This window comes from Nyctibius grandis, chromosome 14 (genome assembly GCF_013368605.1).
Source record: "Nyctibius grandis isolate bNycGra1 chromosome 14, bNycGra1.pri, whole genome shotgun sequence".
NCBI lineage: Eukaryota > Metazoa > Chordata > Aves > Nyctibiiformes > Nyctibiidae > Nyctibius > Nyctibius grandis.
In genome coordinates, this window is record NC_090671.1 from 5610296 (window position 1) to 5634756 (window position 24461).

The 24461-nt window shown below is 39.0% G+C and overlaps 1 protein-coding gene across 1 annotated transcript; it reads left to right on the top strand.

The window, feature by feature from the left end:
• The first annotated feature begins 6071 nt into the window (after nucleotides 1–6071).
• UPB1 (beta-ureidopropionase 1) lies at nucleotides 6072–23636 on the top strand. The gene is made up of 10 exons (XM_068412819.1): nucleotides 6072–6172; nucleotides 6904–7075; nucleotides 8600–8687; nucleotides 9395–9489; nucleotides 10789–10950; nucleotides 14961–15130; nucleotides 18532–18613; nucleotides 19442–19484; nucleotides 20602–20756; nucleotides 23553–23636. Exons 1-10 carry the CDS (start codon nucleotides 6072–6074, stop codon nucleotides 23634–23636), a joined length of 1152 nt encoding a protein of 383 aa, XP_068268920.1.
• Nucleotides 23637–24461: the final 825 nt, after the last annotated feature.

Here is a 24461-nt window from a genome sequence, read left to right on the forward strand (position 1 = left end):
GCAATCTGCACTGGAGGTCCTTTTTTGACAGTGCCTGTATGTAGAGATCTAACAGGTTTTCCATAATAATCCTAGTGGTAGGAAGGGTCTCATCCTTTGTGAGGGACAGGCCTTATTATAATTTCTTGGTTCACAGCCTGAATGCCTTCCCAGAAACGCAAGATGTTGACTGTTACCGGATGTTGTTAGTCCTTTTGTGCTGCCGAGTATGAAACTAAAGATTAATGTAGCCCTTTATTGACTGCTGTGTGCAGGCTTTGACCTGCCTGAAGAATATTCAGTGCCTATCCTAAAAGTTACCCATTAGGCATTCGGATCAGTGGGCAGGCTGAAGAAACAAATCTCTTCAACCTCCTTGTTGAGTTGCTTTGAGTAACACCAAACCCAAACCCATACAACTGAGAGTCAGAGCGGTGTATTGAATCATTTAATAGTACTTTGTTACTGGCCAAGCTGTTAGCCAAAGCTGTCTCACCTATAAAATAATGGGGTTTGTGCCATCTAATAAGCTCACCTGAAACAATTTACAGTTTTTTGCATGAAATAATTTTTCAGTGATTTTTTTTCTTTTTTTTTTTTTCCTCAGGGCAATGTAAGGCTCCTGTATTCTGCACTGGTTTTTAACTTGGATGGCTCTGAGGTAGCTTTTTGGGATTACTTTACACTCAAATCCTTTATAGAGGGCTAAATGACTGAAAATTGTTCTTTTCAGAATTTCAAATAAGTTCCCATTACTTTCTATATGATATCCCTATCAACCCTATCAAATGCTTTTTCAAAGTTTATAGAATTCACATAGATGTCCACGCAGGGGGGAACTCCTTGAGGATTTTTCATGTTAGCCATGCGATAAATTCAAGATTATCTTTCTCAAAATCAGATTATTCAATCCTAAATTAGATGTCTGCTAATTCCATTCTCTAATAATATTCTTGCCAGGAATCTGACAGTATAGAAACATCATGTTCCAGACTCTGCCTCGTCTCTCCAGCTCTTACACTTTGAAATATCTAATTTCTGCAAGGATTGAAGCAAAAGATCTTTCTCCTACTACGAGGGGAGGCACATCTTCCTCTTCCCAGATTATACCTAAAATTCATTCATTTTGGTATAGACTACTACCCGCTTTGATGAAGGATTAGAACACTCTATTTATAGTAGATGCTTAAAGACCGGGCTTCCTGAACCCGTGGAAAACAAATGCGCCAGATTTTATTCTTTTGTTCTTTTAATAAACCGTCCGTGAGATTCTTCCCCTCCCCTCCTTTCCTGCTGGTTTACTTGCATTCTTATATGTTCAGTGTTTTTCTCTTCTGCCTTTGTTCCAGTTTATCAGCAATTTACACACAGTTGTTTCCCAGACTCCACAATTTCAACAGCAAAAATAACACTGACCTTTTGAGCCCATGAGCAATCTTGGTGGTGGTAATTTAGCAGAAAGTTACAGTAATGAACAAGAACGCTGCTCTTAAATGTTAGATCATTAAATGTGTTTTATGAGTGTTTATTACTTCTTTAATGCACTTCCTGTGCACCAGAGAGATGATAGCCATATTCCAGGGAAGAATGAATTTTTTAATTGACAGAAGTGGTCAATTTGTGGATCTCTTCTGGTTTAAAGATACATTTTCAGGTGTGATTTAGTCAAAGCAAGCAAGGAGAATATTTCTAGCTGGAAAGACAATAGCACTAACAACAGAAGGACTCTTCCAAAGGTACGTTAACTCTTTGAAAACTATGAGCTGGGCTTTTCCTGTGGGAGGGAGGGGGACAAGGAGGGAGGGAGGCAAGGAGGGAGGGGAAGGTAACTGAAAACTTACATTTCACCCCTGAGACCTGGGTCTGGTTAGGGACCCTTTGGTCCCAGCCATGCCTGAGAGCAGACAAAACGTATTGTCAACAATACACTTCCTCAGTTTCCAGCCACTTCCCCTCAGCCAGCCTTCAGAACGGCAGGAAGCCAAGAGCAGATGACACAAAGCCAGCTATATGAGGTTTATAATTTGGCGCTCCTGCTCTGTAGGTGATTGTACCTGTGGCTTTTGCAAAGTCCATGGGAAAGGCAGTGAATCCAAACAGACCAGAATTTTCCATCTGTATCAGAATCCTCAGCTTTGCTTTGGCTTAAGTTTACCTACAGACTCATTTCTAAAACTGATAATAATACTTGTAAAGATTTAAGTAGAGTTAGGAAAAGAGCTCTTTGTAGCCAGTGTAAAGGCAAAAAAATCCCCCAAAAAAACAAACCCCCAAAATCTCACCAGAGTTAAGTATTACTTATTAGCAAGAGGTCATGGTACAAAGAATTACTTTAAAACAGAGAACGTTGGTTTTCCTTCATCACAGCACCCTTAAAGCTTGTTTGTCTCAATGTACAAACCAAAGCAGGACAGAAAGGAAGTTTACCATCTTCCTTCTTTTAGCTGTGTATTAAGGAGCATGAAGCTAGCATTTTATCTTCCCCCTGTATTTTAGGCCTGTCTCCTCTCTCACAACTTTTATTATGCTAATTACCCTTCACTGCCTGTCTCTTACACTTGAAATGTTTTGAATCAGGTATGTTCCAAGATAATTGTTTTATATCTCCATATGAAGCAAGGGAATCTGTATTTGAGGTGAAGTAATGTAAAGACCTATTTCAGTGATCTATTTTGCAGTACAATTCAGTACTTCATGTGGTGGCCACTGGAAAAGCACAATGTAGAAGATCATTTTAAAAGGTGTTGCAGTATCTAGAAAGCAAGGTTAGACAGAGCATTAATATCGTGTGGCTTTTTAGGACGTGTCTGGGTCCACGTCCACCTAAATCCCTTGACAGGTGTTAATAACAAGCAGGATGACCCTGTGGGTGATCTGAGACAGTTATTGCATTAGGGACACGAGTTACTCATTTATTTAGCTGCTCTGGGGAACTCTGTGTGACCCGTTTCAAAGAATGATAGCAGAAGAAAGTGTCTGGAAACATGATTCACATGACAGTAGCAGGGTTTGTAAGAAGTTGGGTGTTTCAGCGGGAGTATATGTACGTACCACTAACTTAGGAAGGAAAGACAGAAATGCTGCCTGCAATCCTGCTTGCTAGCTTTGATACGTGATGCTGTTCAGCCTTTGCTCCTGTCTTGGGTTACAGTGGAAAGATTTTGTTTGTTTGTTTAAATCTTTTCTTGGGTCTTTCCCAATTTTAGCCTGAACTCTAGATATTTGGCTCTTAAATTCAATCTCCAGACTGCTTCTGACTAATGCCAGGGTGCTATTGTGGGGTTTTACAGGAACTCTTGGGAACAGCCTTGCAGCAGAGTGTGTGGACCAGTGTTATCAAAACCCAGTGTGAGCTCAGGGATGGTATCTGTGCAACACAGCGTTTCAACACAGAAGCACACAAGGACTGCTTTCTGTACGGATTACACTGTGTGGTCCTGACTTCTGTACCTGACTTTCTGGACCACCCTGACTGAGGGCAATAGAGATGAAAAGCTTTCACACTTCAGAATTGTTTTGTAGGAATTTTCCCTTGTTTTAAATAACTTTTGTTCCATAAAATACTTATTTTCCTCTAAACCAGTTATTACAGCCTGAGTTCATACCAAAATGTTCAGCTATTTCCCAAAATAATTACTTGGTCCAGGTAATGCAGAACTGGGAAGAAGTTTAAATACAGAGGTTTGAAGAAGTCAAAACCAGAGCTGGGATCTGGATTCAAACATCATACTTAACAGATAATTGCAGTGACTGGGGTGGAACATTCAGACTTAAATCCAAGCTCTCTAATATGCTTTGTCTGGGATATGAACGGCATCTTCCTTTATTAGGTTACTTTCCTGCTCAACATTAACATTTCGTGCTTTGAAGGTTTATTGTGTTGGCTAGAGTTATACCTTTATATACGGTAGTCCCTATGGAATAGCCTGATCTCCTTTCATCATTATTAGTAATTCTAGGCTTGTCATTTCCTATTCACGCAGTCTGGATCTCACTGCGTTGTTACAGGATGGTTGATACAGTGCACAGGAAATGTACTGTTTTTTCAGGTCTCAACTGTTCGTGAGTATTCTTTTCAGGGGCTTCAGTTTTATTGCCATGAAGTCCATTTCCTACATGTAGTACAAATTACTAAATTACAAACAAACAAGGCACCAATAGAGAAGTCAGTGAAAGTTCACACTAAGAATAGAAGCTTGAAGAGAAAAGTTCAGTTATGTGACCTTCTTCAGGAGCTGGATACAAAATAGACCTGCTGTTTTTCCCTTTAATTTGCAGTCCAGGCAGAAAAGAACTTGAACAGTTCCCAGAGAAACCCAGGCCCTACTGTTTGTTTCTATGAATCCTCCAGAAATGCTTTATCTGTTGACATCCTGGGTATGCTGATATGGAAATGAACTTACTTGGTCTCCTAATTTCCCTCCTATGTTGTCAGCTGATTTTTGATTGATCTCCTGTTCTGCAACGTTTAAAGACCTACCAGTCATGAACAGAACAAAATGTTACTCATAAGTACCTTTAAAATTGGCCGTTAAAGCAAATTAGGATCATCAGATGAAAAATACTATGTAAGTATCAGTCACGGCTTATTATTGCCCTTCAGAAATATGTTTGGGAAAGAAAAATAATTCCTAAGAATAGGTTTTTAGGCCTTTGGTCATGAACAGGGAGATGCTACACTGATGAGTACAGGGCAGATACACAATGTTCTAGCTATCCGGACTTTTAAAAAGTTCCTTCCTTTCAAATAATGGCTCGCTCTTCTCCTTTTTATTCACCATTTTTGTTTTATAGAATACTGTCATCCCTCCTTTTAGCTTATCTTGAAAATTCCCCTAAAGATTAAGGATTTTCCTGATTGCTGTCTAAAGGAGTTAGTTAGTCTGCTCTTTAGGTGTTACTCCAAAGAGTTCCTGCTCCTAACAGAGCAGCAGAGCTGCGTGTCTGCCCTGGTGCACTTGGCATACAGAGCATCGCTGCAGCTTCTGGGGTTAAAAGGGGTGGACTAGAGTGAAACAATCGCATATCTCAAAATGCCTTGATGAAACCAGTCTATGCCTGGATACTTTCTGTTTAAAGTTAAATATTAGACGCTCTCTCCCTGACATTCTTTTTTTATTTAGCCTAAAAGGCTTAATATTTAACTCAAAATACCTAACAACTGCAGATGCTAAGTGCTGAATGTTGTTGCATCCTCCAGAAGATACATAAAGCAGTGCTTAAAATTGGTGTGATATATTTAGACATGAGTAGCCATCCCTGGACTTAGTGCTCTATTTGAATGAGAAAACCAGTTGTGAATTTCAGTTGCGCTTTGAAGAAGAAGGCACAGACAATAGTTCAGTGGGAATAACTGGTTTAAATGGGGCATCCACTTGGTACCTGCAGAAGGAAATACCCTTTATTCAGATGTACTTTTTTTTTTGTTCCCAGTCAAGGTCTTAATTTGTTCGATCCTTTGTGTGACATTAACTTTGGTTTTGGGATGAATTTCCAATTATATTGGGCCTCAAATCCACGTCAAAGACAAAATTATTTTTTATTACTGGCTCCTGTTCAGATTCTTATTGCAACTAAAATGGACACACACCTATCTGTGAAAAACATCGCCATTTTATGATCTCTTTGTATTTCTAAGCCTTTTTGTCGAATGGTATAATTATAAAAAGCTCCTAAAGATGTTCTGCTTTTAGATTAGTTATTTCTGAGGCTGAGGAGTTGGTCCAGAAGTGGCAAGTAGCCAGGAATGGCCACTTCCATGCCTCTTCAACCCTTTGGGGCATCTCAGGGTTTGCCACCAGAGCACAGGGCGGACATCCCAACCAGCCCTGCGACAACCAAAAGGGACCGGCCCTACTGCTGCCGCCTGCGCCCCCGGCGCTCCGCACCCAAGCCCCTCCGTGCCCCGGCCGCCATGGCGGACAGCCCTCGCGGCCCCGGCGCCGAGCCGCGCCCGCCAAAACCCCTCTGAGGGGCGAGGGGCGTGGCCCGGCGGCGGCCGCCCGCGGGTAAAGGTCGCGGGGGCGCAGCGCGCGCCTGACGGTCAGCGCGTGCCGAGCCTTCTGCGTCCTCGCCTCGTCCTGCGCTCCGCCATGGCGGGAGGCCTGGAGTCGCTGGAGTCGTGCTTGGAGCAGCACATCCCGCCCGAGGACCTCGCCGAGGTGAAGCGGATCCTCTACGGGGGCGAGGCGAGGTGCGCTGCTACGACGGGCTCGCCTCCCTCTCCCCCGCGGGGCGGGCCGGGGTCGTGTGCCGGCCCGTGTCCCCCCACCCTTTCGGTGTCCGCGATGGATGCGAGGGGGCAGGAGTCGGTTTGAGGGCGGGTTCGCAGGGCACTGGGCTGGGCTGAAAGGAAAACAGAAGGGTAGGTCCTGTGGTGCTTGTGGTGCTGCGGTGAGGTTAGGCTGTGGTGAGGTAACTGGGGTAGTTTGGAGGTAATCCAAGCTTGGGAAGCACGGCGGTGGAGAGGTCGTGTGAGGCGGTGGCTGACTGGAATGAAAAACCTGAGGGGGATAGTTTTGAGGGGGGCTGGGGAGGTCGTGGCTTCGGGGTGAGGGAGATGGAAAAGTGGGGATCTAACATGAGGAAAAATACGTTGGAGGGAAAGCGTTTATAATCTGGGGGTGGCAGATGAAAGTTTGTACACGTGTGCAGCTTGATTTCTGTAGCAAGGTAATAGTGTCTGGAGATCACAGTTCTAGAGGAGGACACTGAGTTTGCTGCCATGGAGGAGAGCAGTGAGATTTGCACATGACTTGGCCGCTGTCTGACTGTTGCCTTGGCTGATAGTTGTGTATGGGGACATGGGAGCTTGGGTGTCTCTGCAGGGGTAGACAGCAGTGTGATCCTTTTGATACATTGCATTCAGAGCAGAAAAGGAGAACATCTCATCTTGAAATGTCTTTTGTTTCCTGTTCAATCCAGAAAACTTAATTTGCCAACTGCTGCTCTATCAGCAGCTCAGGAAAGAGATTTTGAGCTACAAGGCTATGGATTTGAAGCTGCTCCCGAGCAATTGAGAAGGCCACGTATTGTTCGAGTAGGACTGGTACAAAATAAAATTCCACTTCCCACAGACACGGCTGTGGCAGTCCAGGTACACAAACTGGGATCTGCGCTGGTTGTAACTCTTCTACTGGGTTGATGTTAGAAACTCCATCATGAAATGTCTGCTGATTGTCTGGCAATATAGGATGAATCACTATCTTAATATAGCACGCTGTAAGAAATTCAAATGACACATTCAGTTTTATTGTTTCTTAGAAACATCTCTTGTGTTGTGTTTACCTAGTGAATTGCCCAACCTGTTTGCAGTTTTTCCAAAGCTAAATATTTAGACACTGATTTTGTACATGAAAATCCTTTACCTCTAAAATGAAACAGAGAATCATTTAACCAAAATCAAGAGATGGCAACCCATGGAAACCACAGGTGCAGTTCTTTCTTTTTAATTAAGAAATGTTCTATTATAGGAAAATCCATTAGAGGAAACACAGATTAATAAAGCTGTGTTCGTTATTCTTTGTATACCAGTAAACTGTACAAAACTAAATCTTATTACAAGGTGACAATCATCTCTTAACACCTTCGACACAAAAGCACTGAGAAGAGACATATATATAGAAATAGCCTCCTAAAAGTAGCTTGAAAAAAGTGAAAGAAAATACCACACTTATAAAATCTCTTGGAGTAGTAGTTTTATACAGTGACAAGACATTTCTGAAGTAATTTGTTTTGGAAAGATTACCTGTCACAGATGCAAGTAATTAATTCAGTATATGGATCAAGTTTGTGGATTCTTTGTAGTATCTGTTAAAAAGACTGCCAGTTATATTAATGATTTTACCTAATAAATAACTAGTTAACGATTTCTGTAAATCTGTACAGTTGTTGACGTTATAGGTCACTGTTGACTTGTCTTGTGTCTTTTTTTTTTAATTGACACCTGAAAGTATTAATGCAAAGTGTTACACCTATGCTTATCTTTAAATAGAATACTCAAGAAAAAAAGTACTTTGAAACAATGTTTTTTGACTAATTAATAAATGCTTTGATGCTTTTTCTTGGTAATAATCTACTTAGTTCTTTGGACAGAGGGATTTAGAAAATAGTTTGGAGTTAATAACTTCTAGAGAATGTCCAAGATCCGCATGTGTGAGCAGGATTCAGAAATAACCAAGCAGATGGACTGTCCTTACCTCATATTTTAAGATTCTGAGTACTTGACTTTTTCATATTTACTTAACATCATTCTGTAGGTTGTTTATGATGAGCAGCAAAGTTATAATTTTTGCTGATTCTGTACATATTTTTAGTTATTTGCAAGTCAATCAACAGTGAGTTGCCATATATTTAAGTGTTGTAACCATGGAATTAGAATTCCATTGGATTGCTTTCTCTATTTTCAGCGTCTAAATGCTTTTAAAAATCTGTATCTAACTCTTTCTATTAGCAGTGCTCAGGAGTGATAACTTCTTGAGTTATTTCCCCTGAAAGCAATGGGACTAAGTATAGAACAAGATAAATTTAATGTGAACAAAGCTTGTAAAACCAGGTTATTAATATACAAGTGAGTTGGAACATACAGTTTTTTTTATAGCGTCACACTTCTCGCAATCAGGTGGCTGCACTGCACAAACGAATTGAGGAGATTGTGGAAGTAGCTGCAATGTGTGGGGTCAACATAGTTTGTTTCCAGGAGGCTTGGAGTGAGTATTTTCTGTGATTCCTTCTAGGCTGTCAGAGGTCAAGTTCCTTCTATTTTAACAAGTATCCTGTACTAGAAGTGTGTCTAGTAAGTAAACAGCAGAGATCTTCCAAGATATACCCGTTAACTTTACTGATTTGCTTTCTAAAGGAAAAAACAGAGTCTTAGTTAGCAGAGCTGGGTGGAAGATGTAGGTGAAGTCTGTTATACTGAAGACTGGTGCATGCTGCAACAGTGATATTTGTAGGTGTTCTCCTTCTTTGTGTCATCCTTCATGATCCTTTCCTCATTTTTTTTCTTCTAAAACTTTGTGTTTTTTTTCTAGACAGATATTAAAATTTTTAAAAATCTAATTTTAATTAAAATGGAGTCTTTGAGGCTTAATAGAGGCGAAAACCAAAATGAAGGCCTGAGTTGTGAAAACAAGTTGTTCACAGAAAGTGTACACTAGTGACTGGGGTGTATTTTGTATTTTTACCTCTGGTAAGACTTCACTAAGAGCATTCTCTCTCCTGCTTTGCTCTGTGTGGGCCCAAAACTCCTTGCCTTTGCTAAAAATATTTTTAAATAGCTTTTGCCTTTAAGCAATGAAAACAGTTGAATCATTCTGAAGTGTTTAATTTTTTATCTGCATTCATGCAAACAGTGTGTGTTTCTTGAGTGACATGAACATTCTTGTAAATTTTGTCTTGCGTTGGTGCTTTCCAGCCATGCCCTTTGCTTTTTGTACAAGAGAGAAGCTTCCTTGGACTGAATTTGCTGAGTCAGCAGAGGATGGGCCAACAACAAAATTCTGTCAAGAGGTAAAAAAACTCAACCAAGCAAAAAAACCCCCACATCCAGCCTCCCACCCAGCCCGTAACTGCCACTACTTAGCATGGATTTCTTCTTTACATACCGATCTTGTGCCACTGAGAAAACTGAAATAATTTTCACCTTGCTTGACAAAAATTATGGTAGTGAGTGAAGTAGAAATGGACAACAACTGTGCTCAATATTTGTTTTTTAAACTTTGCATTTATAGACTGCCTTGTACCATGGAAGGCATATGAAACTGCCCATTTAACTATGCCTGAATTTTACAAGGGAGGAACGATTCTTCATACAAGCATTTTAGATTTCCATTTAAAAGGTGTTTCTTGTCTAGAACAGTTGAGCATTAAACAATGCTTGTATGAAGGTGTGAGGAGAAGAATAGCTAGTCTTCTCTGGACAGGGAACACTTCCACACAAATCTTTTGCATCTCCCTGTGAAATGACACAAAATGTAGGGGGCTTTTTGTGGACCCAAGGAGATTTGTTATTGTCTGGCTCTTATTTTTCCAGAGACTATTGATTGCAAGGGTGGCAGGGTTTATTTTTGTTTTCTGACAACTTTTTTTTTTTAATAAGGCATTTCAATTATTTTCTTTTACAAGTGATTGAGACAACAGGAAACTGTTTTGATGTCAAATTTGCCTAGATATGCACTGACCTATTAAGCTTTTATAGACAACATAGTATCTTTAGTCTGATCTAGGACAAGTGTGTGTTGCTTCTCACGGTTGAATTAATGACACTATGGAAGTTTGGAGAAATAAAGAAGTTATTTGAAGAAGACGACAATGTGCTAGTAAACTGGCAGTCAGAAGTTGCTATATTTCTCACTCATACCTATGTTATTTAAAATTGATAACATGTAATGCTATTTTACTTTTTTTTTAAAAAATATGTTTTCAGCTAGCTATGGTGTCTTTCATTCTGGTATACCACTCAGGTGGTATACAAAGATGAAAGAATGGGATGAGACCTATCTCCTCTTATACCTGTGAATAGATGGAGGTTGGCTTCATAGTTTGACCATTGCTGTTAGAATGCTTTTTTTCCTATTGGTACCTTGCATTTCTAGTTGAAGGATTCGGGTGGAAAGCTCTCTGATGTATGCATCTTTGATGGAGAAACTGGTGATGTAGGCATGCCAATGTGGGTTAAGCAGTAGACCTTGATAACAGTCAGAGTAATGTACCAGATGAAAACTTTTTTTAATCCTTCTTTATGAACAAAAAATGAAAATAATTACTGCAGGCCTGTGTATAATAGAAGAATTGTGTTCATTTGTATAGCTGGCAAAGAAATACAATATGGTTGTGGTATCTCCAATCCTGGAGCGAGATGCAATACACGGGGAAACTCTCTGGAATGCTGCCGTGGTCATTTCTAATTCTGGAGTTGTCCTTGGCAAAAGTAGGAAAAATCACATTCCAAGGGTTGGAGATTTCAATGAGGTAAGATGCAGTTTTGTGATTATCAAACTAGTCTTTGCAGCTATTGTTCGTGTCAACATGTGTTGTGTCATAGTCATATTGGCAGGAAATGTAATGCATTTCTAGAAAATGTGGTTCATTAAGTGTCAAATCAGTTTTTCTCAGGTGGAATTATAGTTATTAAAGTTAATTTATCAAGAACAGAGAGGATGACTCTTAAAGGACAATAACATTGAGTCTTTGTTATGTACTCTTCCTTGGCCTGATGGAAACGACAGAAGTATCAAGGATCTTTAAAACAAAATTCTGTAAGTCACAGCTTTGTTATGTTAGTTGTGCATGATTGGCTCAGAGCGTTTTTGCATGTGTGCATGTTGAACTTATTTTAATTTGGAAGGCAATTGTTTCATGGTTCAGGTGTGAGCATTATTTATGGTCTTGATCTCTGTTTCTCTGTGAGGTTGTCTTGGAAATGACAGTTGTTTTGCTTATGTTTCTTTGAACAGAATCCTTTTGTTCATTATGCTTCTGACTGAATAGCTGGTTTACGGCATCTTCTGTTTACTAATCACATTACTTCCACTGAAGCCCCCAGCAGTTTTTAGGCTGTTCTCCAGAATCAGCTTCAGAAACTGAACTGGTAGTAAAGGCAATGTCAGAAGAAGACTGGTAGATCTGAAATGTGTTTATCCATCCATAGAATTATCACAAGCAGAAAGATCATGATTAAAAATTAACCAAAGTCTAAAAATACATTGTCTTACCTAACTAAATCTCTCCTTGTTGGCTAAAGTGAGTAATTAACAGAGGTATTTCTTATAAGCACTGGGGGCTGTATACCTGTGGTTGCTTTTGTTCCCTGTCCGAATGCTCCAGTCACTAAACTGAGGCTTCAGAATCCAATCTGCTTTTTTATGAATTTTAGAAGTTTTTTTGTGTCTTGAAACTTCATGTTCAAAGACGTCTGGAAGTTTTGACCTGGGCTCCCGGACCTGATCAGACTGGTTTGTGTTTCTTCAGAGGAGGCTGTTAATAGGTTTCTACACAACGGATTTCTGGCGCAGGCCTGTCAGTCACCAGTGTTGCCTTCTATCTTTAGCAATTATTTTAATATTTAATATTACTTTATCGGATCTGTCTTTTAGCTAGCAAAACAGTAACTAAAAAACCCCTATAAAATACAAGCACTAATAAAAACGAATTTTGATTATTTTCCACATTCCTAATTTGTTCCTTGTGTACTCAAACAAAAAATAAATTCCTGTTGCTTGTGGTAAAATATGATGCCTTTCAGTTTTCCAGACGGTGTTTTGTGAAGCATCAACAGATTCCAAGAAACTTCTTGTTTCCAGCTATGAAACTGTAATGAAAGGCACCTAAAAAAAGAAAATATTTTTACTTTTCCATGTGAAGTATAAATAGAGTTTCATTAAGAGTTTCGCATAGTTCTTAAAAGGAGTTAGTTCTTATAATCCTAAATGCCAGAATTACGACAAAAGAATCAATTTATATCTTGCAGGTATACTATAATGATTTGGCATTTCTTGTTGTATCTACCTCTTCATAGAAGCAAGTCGTGTTTACCCAAAACAGCTCTGTGTTTTTAGCTAGTTTCGTTAGCAGAACATTAAGTCCATTCTTCGGAGCTGAGCAATTCTGGTAGAGGAACATTAGAAACTACCAAGACTACAGGGAAGGATTATGTTCATCTCTGTTACTTTAATGTTGTTTTCCTAATCAACAAAGTTAACCCCCGAGGAAGGGCTGAGTTTGAAATTATTTTTTGTGGATTGTCTCTGTAGAGCAGATAGGGAAAGGAGCCTTGTTAAAATCATCCTCGTTGAATCAGTGAGAACTAAATGGAAAGGGGAAAGAGATTGGTCTGTAACCTATTCAGCCATGTGTGGGAAGGCATATAAATAAACAAAAATCAGTCCTTCTTGAGACATCACAGTTTGCTGCTGTGGAGATTATTGTGACCTCTGCTGAGGAATAAAGAAATAAGAACTGATGAATTTCCTGAAGCACCAGCTTTTTTGTTTTCTTCTCCTATTGTAATAAAAAACCCCTGAGAATAGAGAAAAAATGGAAATATATTCAATCAGTGGAATTGTTTTGAAAAAGGACTGAGTGCCCACCACATGGTGTGCTCTCTACAGACATGAAAGAAGATAAAATCAGTGCCCAAGTGCAAATTCGTGAGACCTGATAATAAATAAGAAAAATGAGATGTCACACTTACAAGGCATACTGAACCTCTAGTCCTTGGTTTCAGAAGATGATCCCCCTGTATCTATCATGCCATTCTTCTACACTTAGATGAGGCCCTGGTTTGTTCCCCAGCTGTAACTGTGCTTGCTTTAGGCTTGGTGTGGTTCTGCTTCCTTCAAGACCAATAGAAGTGGTTGTTACAATGGACAGACAGTTTCAATAAAAAGGAAATAGTTGTACAACACGCCTTTCTTATAAGAGTCACGCCCCATTGGGTCAGGCTCGTGGATTATGTACCTTGCTTTTCTGTCTCTCAGATCGTCACAAAAAGGTACTATTAGGAGTAAGTCTGGCCACTCTGCAACTTTTGTACTCTCCCGGTATCCGCAATCATTGTATTAGGGATGTTGGGTGGCATGTTCCCGTCTATTCCATTTCTTATCTGTGATTCTTTTATCAATGGCTTCTTCTAATCACTTTTGAAGCTGGTGGTAATACCTGCTTTCACAAAGACGCAGATTTCAGGAGTGCTCTGCCTGCTGGATAAAAAAAGTTACTTTGGTTGAAAACAGATACAAGAGTAATTTCAGTCAATACCCACTGCTGCTTTGGGTTTTCTGTATTCATCTTATCCACTGCCTTTGTGATCTTGCAAATCTCATTCATAATGTCGCCCTCAGCCTTCTGTCTGCAGATTGAAGAGCCTTTTTAGTTGCTTCTCACAAGGGAGCTGCCCCATCCCCTTCGTCGTTTCATTTGCCTTTGATTGTTCCATCTCTAGTATATCCTTACTGAGATGCACACACTAGAACTGCCCAGAGTACTCAAGCTGTGGGCAATAAACCAGCAAAATGGTGTTTTCTGTTACGTTTCAATACCCTTGCTGTCAATGTCTGAGATTTTCCTGGGTTTTTGACTGCCACCGAGCACTAAGTGGGCCACTGACAGTGACTCCACACATACCTTGTTCTTGTATCTGGGAAGAACCATTTCTGTACATTTCATTTAGAATATCTCTGTGGATGTTTGCCTGCCTTAATAGCTGTTCACAATGCCGTATCCTCCTTGTCACTAGTGCCTTTTACAGGAACCAGTGCATTTCTAATTGTTTAGAAATGTTTGATATGATAAGATGAAAGTTTGCAGTGTATGGTAAATGGGATCTTGTAAGCCAACAGCTGGCTCTAGTTTCTTTAAGGAGTGTTCTCTGGATTTATCCTGTGATTTTCCTGGTGGTAGCTTCAGGCCTTCTGTTTGTTTGGAGCAATAGACATATAGGAAATTTAAATAACCAATCTTAGCTATAGATTGATACTTCCTTATATCATTCATAAAATTACTGCATGTCATTATGGAACAAGTGAATGTAAAGGAATTCCGTTTCTGTAAACAGTGTTCATCATCTTTCTCTTTAATCAGAATCAAAGGATTGTGATGACTTAGGAAAATTTTCTTATGTGGTGAAAGTACTAAGAGGTTCCTAAAGTTTGGCAATTTGTGGATCTCTCTTAAGCTTCTGTAGAAGTTTCTAGCATTAATAGAAGTGTTTATGTCCAAGTCAGACAGTGCTTAGATGTAGTATGAGTGAAGGGAAACAGAAGGGGCTTGAATTTGATCTCAGCAGCCAAAGAGAGCCCCTTTCTGCTATATACCATTACAGTGTAGCTGTGTACTAAATGAAAGGTGTTGTCCTCGCTCATGGTGGAATGACTTGAAGCTGGTAATCAGAAATTGGGAAGTGTCAAAGCAATGTTGGAGGTATTTCTTTTCCCTTTTTTTAAGAAGTCCGCATTTGTGGTTTTTGTTTTGTTTGTTTGTAGTCTACGTACTATATGGAAGGAAATGTAGGACACCCAGTGTTTCAGACACAGTTTGGAAGAATTGCTGTGAATATCTGCTATGGGCGCCATCACCCTCTGAACTGGCTCATGTTTAGTCTGAATGGAGCAGAGATCATCTTTAACCCTTCAGCCACTATTGGAACGCTCAGGTAAAAGTGTTTTAGGCTGTTGCACGCTTTCTGGGTTAACTGAACCTCTGAGTCCCTTGCTGAGGCCTCAGGAGCACCTTGCTGAGGTCGTGGAACCTGCAGTGTCACCTCGTTGTTTTGCATTCATGAAGGAATCTACCTTCTTCTCCATCTGGAGTTTTGGGCTACCAGTCTGCTCATAGTCACTAATTCTCTTCCAGAACTTTAGTTATACATCTGCAGGTCTTCTGTCTCTTAAGACAGAGTTAACCAGGATCCAGCTGGTGTTCTGAAAACTAATGAGAGTTTATTTAGATTATCTAGGTAATATTTTTGCTTTATGATAGGCAGTAGTAACTTAGATTAACGCTTAGCTTGCTAACTTGCATCGTCCACCTAGGAGCCAGTAAGTATAGTATCAAATTGCCATTTTCAGAGCCAAGCTGAGAAACCCTTTTCTCAGAAACTTTTTTTTTTTTAAACTGTTGGCAATTTTGTGATTATCAGGCCTCTTGAACCAGACTGAACCAGTGTAAACTGTTTCCCTTGAGATTAATCTTCTGCAGATTGACATTAATTGCACCCTACTGACTTGATTTCCGAAAAGAAAAAAGAAAACCAGCTCAGTGAGCTAAGAAAATACATTTCTTAGCTAGTCCATAGTGATTAATTTGTAGCTTAGACCTTAAATATTCTTTGCCTCTACATTATCAGCATGAGTCACATTTCAGTATAATAACCTTTGAATGTGCCGTGCTTCCAAAGCACTGTCTGACACAGGCTGGGTATTGCTTGGGATACTCTTAATGTGATGCAAAATAACGGCATTTCTTTGGGTTCAGTGGGCAGGCTTATGAATTCAGTGGTTCTTTATGCCACTCTTCTTGACAAAATCACCATGCCTTCCTTTCATTCTCATTGTATTCTGTTCTTTGCTGTACTACTCAATACTTTCAAATTCCGAGTTGGAGTATTTGTAAATTGAGATGTGTGATTCCAGACTATGTCTACACATCACCTTAACACATGATAGAGCAACTGTGCTTTTTCTTTTTGTTTTTTCTTTTTTTTTGTCCTGATAACAGTAAGCTCTGAAAAGTACTTTAGTATTGTATAATGTTTGCATACATATGACTGAGAAAGTGATGGCAGTTTATGCTTAATTATAAATGTTAATATTTTTAACCCTTTTTAGCATAAGTGGTTAGCTTCATACAGGGTGGGGGGAGGCTGGAGTCTGCCTTTGCAGAGTTCTTTGGAACAAAAACATTTCCTTTGTGAGTTCAGAAACCATATTTTGGGGTAGCTGAACTGTCTTTGAGTTTCCAGCTCCAAAGATAAGTTTTAGGAAGCTAACAGGACCATATTTCATTGTTACTGATGCTATTGTAATACGAGTATAATATCTAGTAACAAATAAAAAAGAAGACGTACTGATTTCTTATAGTACTAAAAATTCTTTCTCATTTCTCTTCTCTCCCTTCATCTGGGCTTGTATGTGTGGACTAATTGCAGAACACTGTCATTTTTATTTCTTCATACCTAGAGGAAGAGATTTTTCTAGTGTCAGTTTTGTAAACCTTAATGTATGAAATGTTCAGGCAATATAGGCTTGCTAACTGGGTATACAAGACGATAGAAGAGTTAGAAATGTAAGAGGAATGTATCTTCTGGTGTTTTCCATTTCTTCAGGATTTACCCAATCCCTTCTCTTTACCTGTTTGATGTAAACTTGGAGTTATTCTGTCTCTGTAACAAGGTCCAAGAATATTAATCCGATTTTTGTTGCTGACCAGCTAGAAAATTCTGAGGACATTGAGCATTCATGATAGGGTAGAAGTGGTGAAAAACAGATCAGAGGCATAAAATTTTCATACCCACAGCCAGTTCAGATGCAGAGAACCATGGATTTACAAACCTGGAGGATAGAACTCTAGGTTAGATGCAGTATTCTGTCATTCAAACTGCATTTAGTAGTTTTTGGTATAAAAGATAATTTAGGTTGGGTAATGTTGGGAAAATGTCCTTTGAAAAGAGTTAAATGAATACACAATGCCTTTGAGGCATTTATGTCACTACTAGAGTAATATTTGTGATGTTTGTCCACTTATAGCCCATTAACAGGAGAGCAAACAGAAATTAGCTGTTGTCATACAGCGCTTCATTGGTACTCTGGGTGCTTCAGGCTTTCCTGATTATTGGCTTTCACTTGATTGTTTTTAAGCATATAATTTTTATTGCAGGAAGAGGACTCTTGAGGCCCATGTGAAAACTGTCTCTGGGGTCGCTTCTTGGCTATAGCCTTTTTTTTCCTGTCGTCTTCTGTGAAATTGTAATTTGCTGGAGCTTTTCAATAAAATTCCTTTTTCTTAGAAGAGCTGTCTGCCAGACTCAAAGCAGTTGAGAAAAGAGGCAATAAACCAAGTCCTTTCAATCAGTCCAATGACCATCTCTTAAGATTCTTGATTCTGACTGGGAGATAGAGTCAGATGCGTGCGGCCTTGTCTCGGTACTCAGAATCTGGCAGGTATATGCTGTCATAGGAGTGGACAAATTGTATCACCTTTGTTTTGGAGCTCTGAGTACACTAGTATGATCCCTGTGTATCGAACTATTTAATAAAAAGAAGACTCTCAGTTTTAAACATCAGTCAGAATTGAAATCTCCTTTGGAAAAGAGGTAGGGGCTTGTTAAAGAGAAGGAATTTTTTTATTCCTCATTCATCATTTCTTGGTTTTATGTAAATTTAGTGACTGGCTTAATAGATAATTACTGAGAAGTTATTGGGATGCTTTTGTTAGACATGGTTTCTTTTTCATCAGCCCATCATGGGAAAATGACTTACTGGAAAGTGCTATGAAAACTGTGGTTGAAATAACAGAAGTAGGGAATTTTTGTGGAAATGGATTTTTCTTTTCCTTTCATTTTTTTATTTTCCCATAATTAATTTTTTTTTCATTCACTGCTGCAAAAGCCTCTCCTGGACCATTTGGGGAAAAAAGGAGGCAACTTATACGAATCTCTTACAGCTTTGCTGCAGAATGATGTTTGGTATATTGAAAGTTAATGGAATATGAAAGCACATGTGTAAGTCCTTTGCGTTATTTGGAGAGTGAAACATTTTACACTTTAATTGCTTTGAAAATCTTGAGATACGTTAATTTTTTCTTTTATTTTTGCCATGACAAAGCCATATTTACCAGGTTATCAGATAGAATTGTTCATATCTATATTTGAGCAGAAAATAATTATAGTGCTTGGCTGTATCTGTGGGGAGATTTTGATTGTGAAAGAAAGATCAATCTTAGCAGCTAACTTTGGCTGCTTTGACAGAAAATGTACAGTGTGAGACAGTCATAACCTAAATTTAGCTCTGAAGTAGACAAGTAGTGAATACCTGCCTCTTCTTCTGTGTGTTGCAGCGAGTCACTGTGGCCAATTGAAGCAAGAAATGCTGCCATAGCTAATCACTGCTTTACATGTCCCATCAACAGGGTAGGAACGGTATGTGTCTTCACTTTGTTATTTCATTTCATAATTTAGGTATTGTAGCATGAATCAATTCAAGGTAATGAACTGAATACCACTAGAATGCATAGATTTCTCTGCTGTTATAACTGCTGTGTTAGAGTTTATAATATGATTTGAAGATGGACAGTGATAAAGAGATTGAGAGCTGCCTTGTTGCTGGCAGCCTACTTTTTGGTTGCAGCTGCTTCCTGTTCTTGAATTGCTCTCTTTGTAATAGGCACCCGCCCTTTTGCTAATTCTCCTAGCTTCTATGGAGAAATCAGTATTCTTTTAGCCAAAATGACTGAAAATTAAATATATTCTCAAGTCAGTGGTATGCAACTGGTTGCTGCTGTACAGCTACTACCTCTTTCTGGACACTGAAATTCTATAATGAAAATTAATATTGCACAGAGTAGGTTGTTCTTGCCTTTGGATTAGTCCAAATACCCTACATGTTCCCTGCAAAAATCCAGACTTCTTGTTGTTGTTATGTGAATACATTTGCCGCCTTTTGTGATCTGCAAAGATCTGTTTGCTTAAATGTTTCCTTCTGCCTCATCTTTAGACTTGTGAAACTGATACAAGGCATGTTCCCCAAAGTGGATGAACAGGCAGTGATACAAAAAGATGTTGTTTTCTAGCCTATCCATCATAGAAACTAGGCCCCTCTGATGACTCCCTTTAGACAGTGCTGATAGTACGCCAGAAAGAATCTTAATAGGTTTATATAAACTTCCATACTAAATATGGTAGCCTAGCAAGGATTTCTTGAATGAAATGGAATTATACTGCCACCTACGGATTCCTCTTATTTCACAGGAATACTACAAAAATGCCTTTACTTCCGGAGATGGTGGAAAAGGTATGTTCAGAAATGACATTCAGTGGTTGCTAATAATTGTTAACTGGAAAGTCTGAAGAAACAATAGCTCCCCTGCAAGTGTCTATCCCATGACAACTATGGTAGCTAACGACTGCCTTACTCAAGACTGCTGTTTTGTAAGCTAGAGAGAAGCGGCACTTCCTATTAAAGGTGGTGGTACCACGGTATGTGGTCACCAGAAGTTCATTCCTAAGGTTTCTGTATACTTTCAGAGGACTAAGAGTTTTGGAGTCAATGTAGTATTGTAGCACTGGAAGACAGAAATCCCACAAATTAGCCTGTATTGCCAGTGCATGCATGACATTTTATTTGTAGTTTTAAGATTATTAACAGTAATAGCCCTAGCCTGAACCCCCAGCCAAGCCAGCTTGCTGGAAGTTAAGAGAATGCTCAAAGAAGAGCATGAGATGTGCTTGTATGTACTTCAGTTGTATGTTGAAACACTATAATTTGTCCTGTGACAACCATGACTGCTTCTGGCTTCAGCTGGAGTGGGCCTGAGCCTTTCTTTAGCTTGTTTGGAAGCTAAGCGTTTGTAGCAGCTGCATGAAAGAGGTCAGTGGTATCCATTGCTTAGTAGTACAACAGATGTGGCTGATTTTTTGCACAGCTCAGAGTTGCGCAATATGAAGTAAGAATTTTTTTTTTTTTCTGTGCCTCAAATCCCAGTGTTTTCACCTCTGACCTTGTATTGAAAATTGAATGGGTGCATTTCTGTCAGCTGTTTTGGAAATGTATGATTTGACAATTAGAATTCATTTAAATTCTAAATAAAAAACAATGAAAGCAAAGCCTTTACTTTAGTTCAGAGACTTAATAATGGGAAAGCATAATCATGTATTATTTAAAAGGGAACTCAGTGAGTTTTTTCCTGTTAATTTCCCATATGTGAAAGCTGTACCGTACGTGAAAGTAACTACTGGTCAAAAATGCAGTTACCTTAGGATCATGCTGTGACTGTTCAGGATGATGTCTTACTTAAAGCGCAGTAAGTGAACAACCACAAGAAACTGAGCCAGGTTTTACAGGACACTGTGTGTTAAGTTGCATACTTAATTGCAGATAGCATTACATGCTTTTTGAAAATTTCTTTAAGCACATCATGACTTGGGCCATTTTTATGGCTCAAGTTACGTAGCTGCACCAGACGGCAGTAGGACCCCAGGACTCTCTCGCACTCAGGATGGACTTCTGGTGGTAGAGATGGATCTAAATCTTTGCAGGCAAGTCAGTGACAAATGGAATTTTAAGGTAAGCCTGCTTATAAAGAAATGAACTTAGATAATTAGAACAAACAAGCTTTCATAATGATCATAGAATCTTACAATAGCTAAAAGGCAGCCTTTTTGTTTATTTAAGAGTCCAAAGTTTAAATTGTTCAACTAATTTAACAGTATGTTCTGGAGGCCAAAGGCATAAATGGATTCAGAAAAGGAATAGCCAAAATCAGGGAAACTAGGCCAAGAGCTTTTAAATTAAAAAGTTAGCCTTTGGTCCCAAAGTGCAGGTTGCTAGGAGCTCTGAGGGGCGCTAGGGGAAGTGTGTGTGGTTTCCTTATGTAAGGTACATAGGCGTTTACCCCTGAGCTGAGATGGGCCTTTGAGCTGACCTAATATGGTAGTTCTTTATGTTCTTATAGGCCTTATTTGTCAGTTTTGGTGAAATTTAGTGAAAACCCAAAACCACAAGAATCTAAGCTTCTGAGAACTTTCTGTGTGCAAACTTCTTGCAGTGTTAACTCCCTGAATTTGTGGAAATGTTGGAGCTGCAGAGGAAGAACTGTTTACATTCATCTCTGAAGCATCCTAACACGCTTTTGAATTAATCTAAATCAGATTAAGATGACTGCAAACCTTTCCACGTGGCTTTAGCAAGCTTATTTATTACTATTTTTTTGCATTCTGAGATAAAGCTAATTTGGATCATCTGTCCTGAGGGTGTAATTTGATCTAATTTGTCCAGCAGCAGTACTGGGTTAAGAAATTGCCACCTCAGCACTGTAGTTTGCTAACCTTTCAGTTGTATCAGTACAAGCTATATGGAGTGATACATTGTATACTGGTTTAGTATACAATAGTGGAGTGACCAGATTTTTTATATTTTTATTCTTTTTTTAAATAAACAAACCACACTCTAGTTTCTCCTTTTAATCTGATCAAGTTTATGCCAGGCCCCACAAGAAAAAGGAGAAAACAGCCTATTTAACTTCTTAGGTAGGCTTTGACGAAGAAAACGTCTTTCTTCTGTGGAGACAGGTCTTTCATTCTAGTCCTCTGTACTGCTAGAGACTAGAATTTTTTCCTATCTACTCTTAAGATCAGCATGATTTGAATCTTAACAAAGTAGACCAGAACTCCTGGCTAGCAGCCATCACCATATATGTAGGTTCTTCAGTGATAATCTAGTATTTAAAATAAAGTAATCATTTGCAAGGAGTGTAAATTTTTTGCACATAATGTTACTGCAAGCGGACATTTATTTTATAGAGTCTGGTTTATTTGGAACCACCTTGTGCATTACAATATAGTACAATATATAATGTGTTTTGATTTCAATTTGATGTAAAAATACAAATTTTCTGTGGATTTGAAATGCTGAATAAACTTTTTAATTAAAACATAGTCATTTCTTAGCTAGAGCTGAATTTCTTTGGTAATGGTGCCAATCCATATGTAGGGACTGAAGACAAAAAGTAATTTCAGGTTGCCTTCTGGACAGAATTGCATTTGTTATTTTACAGATGCGTGTGGTAGGTATATGGTTGTTGACACAGTGGAATTAAATTGTGCTGAGAGATTCCCTGTTTCATTCAGGCAAGGCTTAGTTTTGCTTTGCCACCGAAATCTGAGGCCCTTATTGCAGAGTAGTGATTTAGTGCGGGTATCTGAGCAAAAGCAATTGTATTGATTAGGAAAAACAAACAGTAAAAGCAAAACTTTGACCTTTAGCTGTTTTGGTTAGAATTGCTTATTTTTTGTTGCCTTCAAGTTTCGTGCTTTCAGCACCTTAGTTTTATGTTGACGGTGTGGATTGCTATTGTGGGTCTTTTGGCACGTAAGGCACAGCTGTGGCTTTTGTTTATATGGCAGAGGATATCGATTTCCTTTTCCTCTCATTTGTGGCTAAGACAGAGGTAGTTCTTGATAGGAGGGGAATGAGGAGGTATGAAGTCATCATTTATTCACCGCAGAAAGCCCTTGATAGCAAGTAGGAACCTATTTAACCTGCTCTGTCTGATATCTGCAGTTTGCATTCAGTGCTGCCTGAAAGGGACGTTAAGTAGAATATCTGAACTTAGAGCAGCAAAAAAGTTAAACAAATTGTCCTCATTACACTCTGGCAAGAAGGAAGTGGTTTGCCTGTCTCAGAGCCAGTGTTGTAGACACTGCACTTCAGAGGATAGTGCACTACGAAAAGTGCTATATTTCAGCCTCCTAGCTTACTGTATCACCCCAAGCAATGGTAATATTTTGTATTATTAACGGATAAAGTAAGAGCAACCCAAATACCATCAGTGGCACATATGCAAACTTATTGCTGGCAGCAGGGTTCATCAGTTGTCAAGGACATAATATGAAGACATAATTACAGATACACTCCTTTGCCTTCATTGACGTAACTTTCTTAAAAGAGAATATTGTTGATACATAAGAAAGTAAGTCTGCCTTTCACATTCAACTTTCAGCTATCCAGGGTAACCAAAATAGCCTTAAGTAATTAGTCAGCAGATGTGACTGTCACTGAAGGAGAGCTGCAAAGCAGGAAGGTGTTCATTTTAAAGGTTTACTTTTTAGAGTGGAAATGCAGTTCTACTCTTTTTTTGGGTAGAAGTATAGTTTTAGGCAATGCAATGCGAGTTCTTTTGTAAAAGTGTATTAGTTTGTGCTAAGGCACTGAAAGTCTTGCATATTGAGTGAATTATGGTTTTACTATTTGGGGCAATTAAATAATATGTCGTCAAAAAAAAAAAGGTGAATATAAATATTTTCTACTGAAGTACTTTCATAGTTCACTAAAAGAACTGAAGCTTTGATATTTCTTTTCCAGATGACTGGTAGATATGAAATGTATGCAGACAAGCTTGCTGAAGCAGTCCAGCCTTATTTTACACCCGATATAATTAGAGAGTAAGAGAGAGCACCTCATAACAATCAAATGTTGCGTAACAAGTTAAAAGGTACTGTTGGATGATAGCTTTCCTGTGGATCACAAGTTGTTATTGTAATGTTGTCAGTTTAATTTCCTGTAACCAACTTTTAAATAATAGGATTCAGAACTGTGTTAAATAAAATAATTGAAAAATGGCTTCTTGGGTTTTTTGTCATTTACACTAATGAGTGCAAACGTGATCCTTACTAGAAACATATCCGGTTGGAATACATCGATATAAAATGATGATGAAATTTATTCAGTACTGTGTACTAGTTTATATAGTTTGATGGAGATGATGAGTTCAGAGGACATAAAATTTTTTACATAAGCTTTTTCATGTGTCTATTTACTTCTGCTTTCCAGTTTTTACTCTCTACCCAAATGCGTAATTTAGGGAGAACGGAGGCATAAATTGTGCTCATCTGTTCTTTTTAAATTCCAAACTATTGGATGCAGTTCTGTTAGAGCTAAGTAATGTCCCAGACATGTCCTAGTTGTTTGAAGATCTGTGGGTACTGTAAAGCAAGACCACTTTGGTTGTTTCTATTTTGCTTTATACTACGTATTACAACCACAGTTGGACCAATGTCTTGGATGGGCTCCTTCAAGGTGCAAAAGTAGTGCTGCAGACAGATGCTTTAATATCTTCAGAAGCTCAGTGCTGTGTTGTGAGGCAAAAATAGAAACACTGGCTAAAGCATAGGCAAGGCTGGTGCAGTTGCATACTTCTCATTGTGAATAGAAGGCCACAGGGATGCCATTAGGGATCAGGATGAGGAATGAAAACTTCCCTGGAGCTGCACT

Bases quoted from the DNA above. Each gene is read 5' to 3' on its own strand.
- UPB1 (XM_068412819.1), top strand. From the start codon at position 6,072: ATGGCGGGAGGCCTGGAGTCGCTGGAGTCGTGCTTGGAGCAGCACATC. The intron at 7,076-8,599 runs GTACACAAACTG...TCTCGCAATCAG, and splicing joins ACACGGCTGTGGCAGTCCAG to GTGGCTGCACTGCACAAACG. The intron at 20,757-23,552 runs GTAAGCCTGCTT...TTTCTTTTCCAG, and splicing joins GTGACAAATGGAATTTTAAG to ATGACTGGTAGATATGAAAT.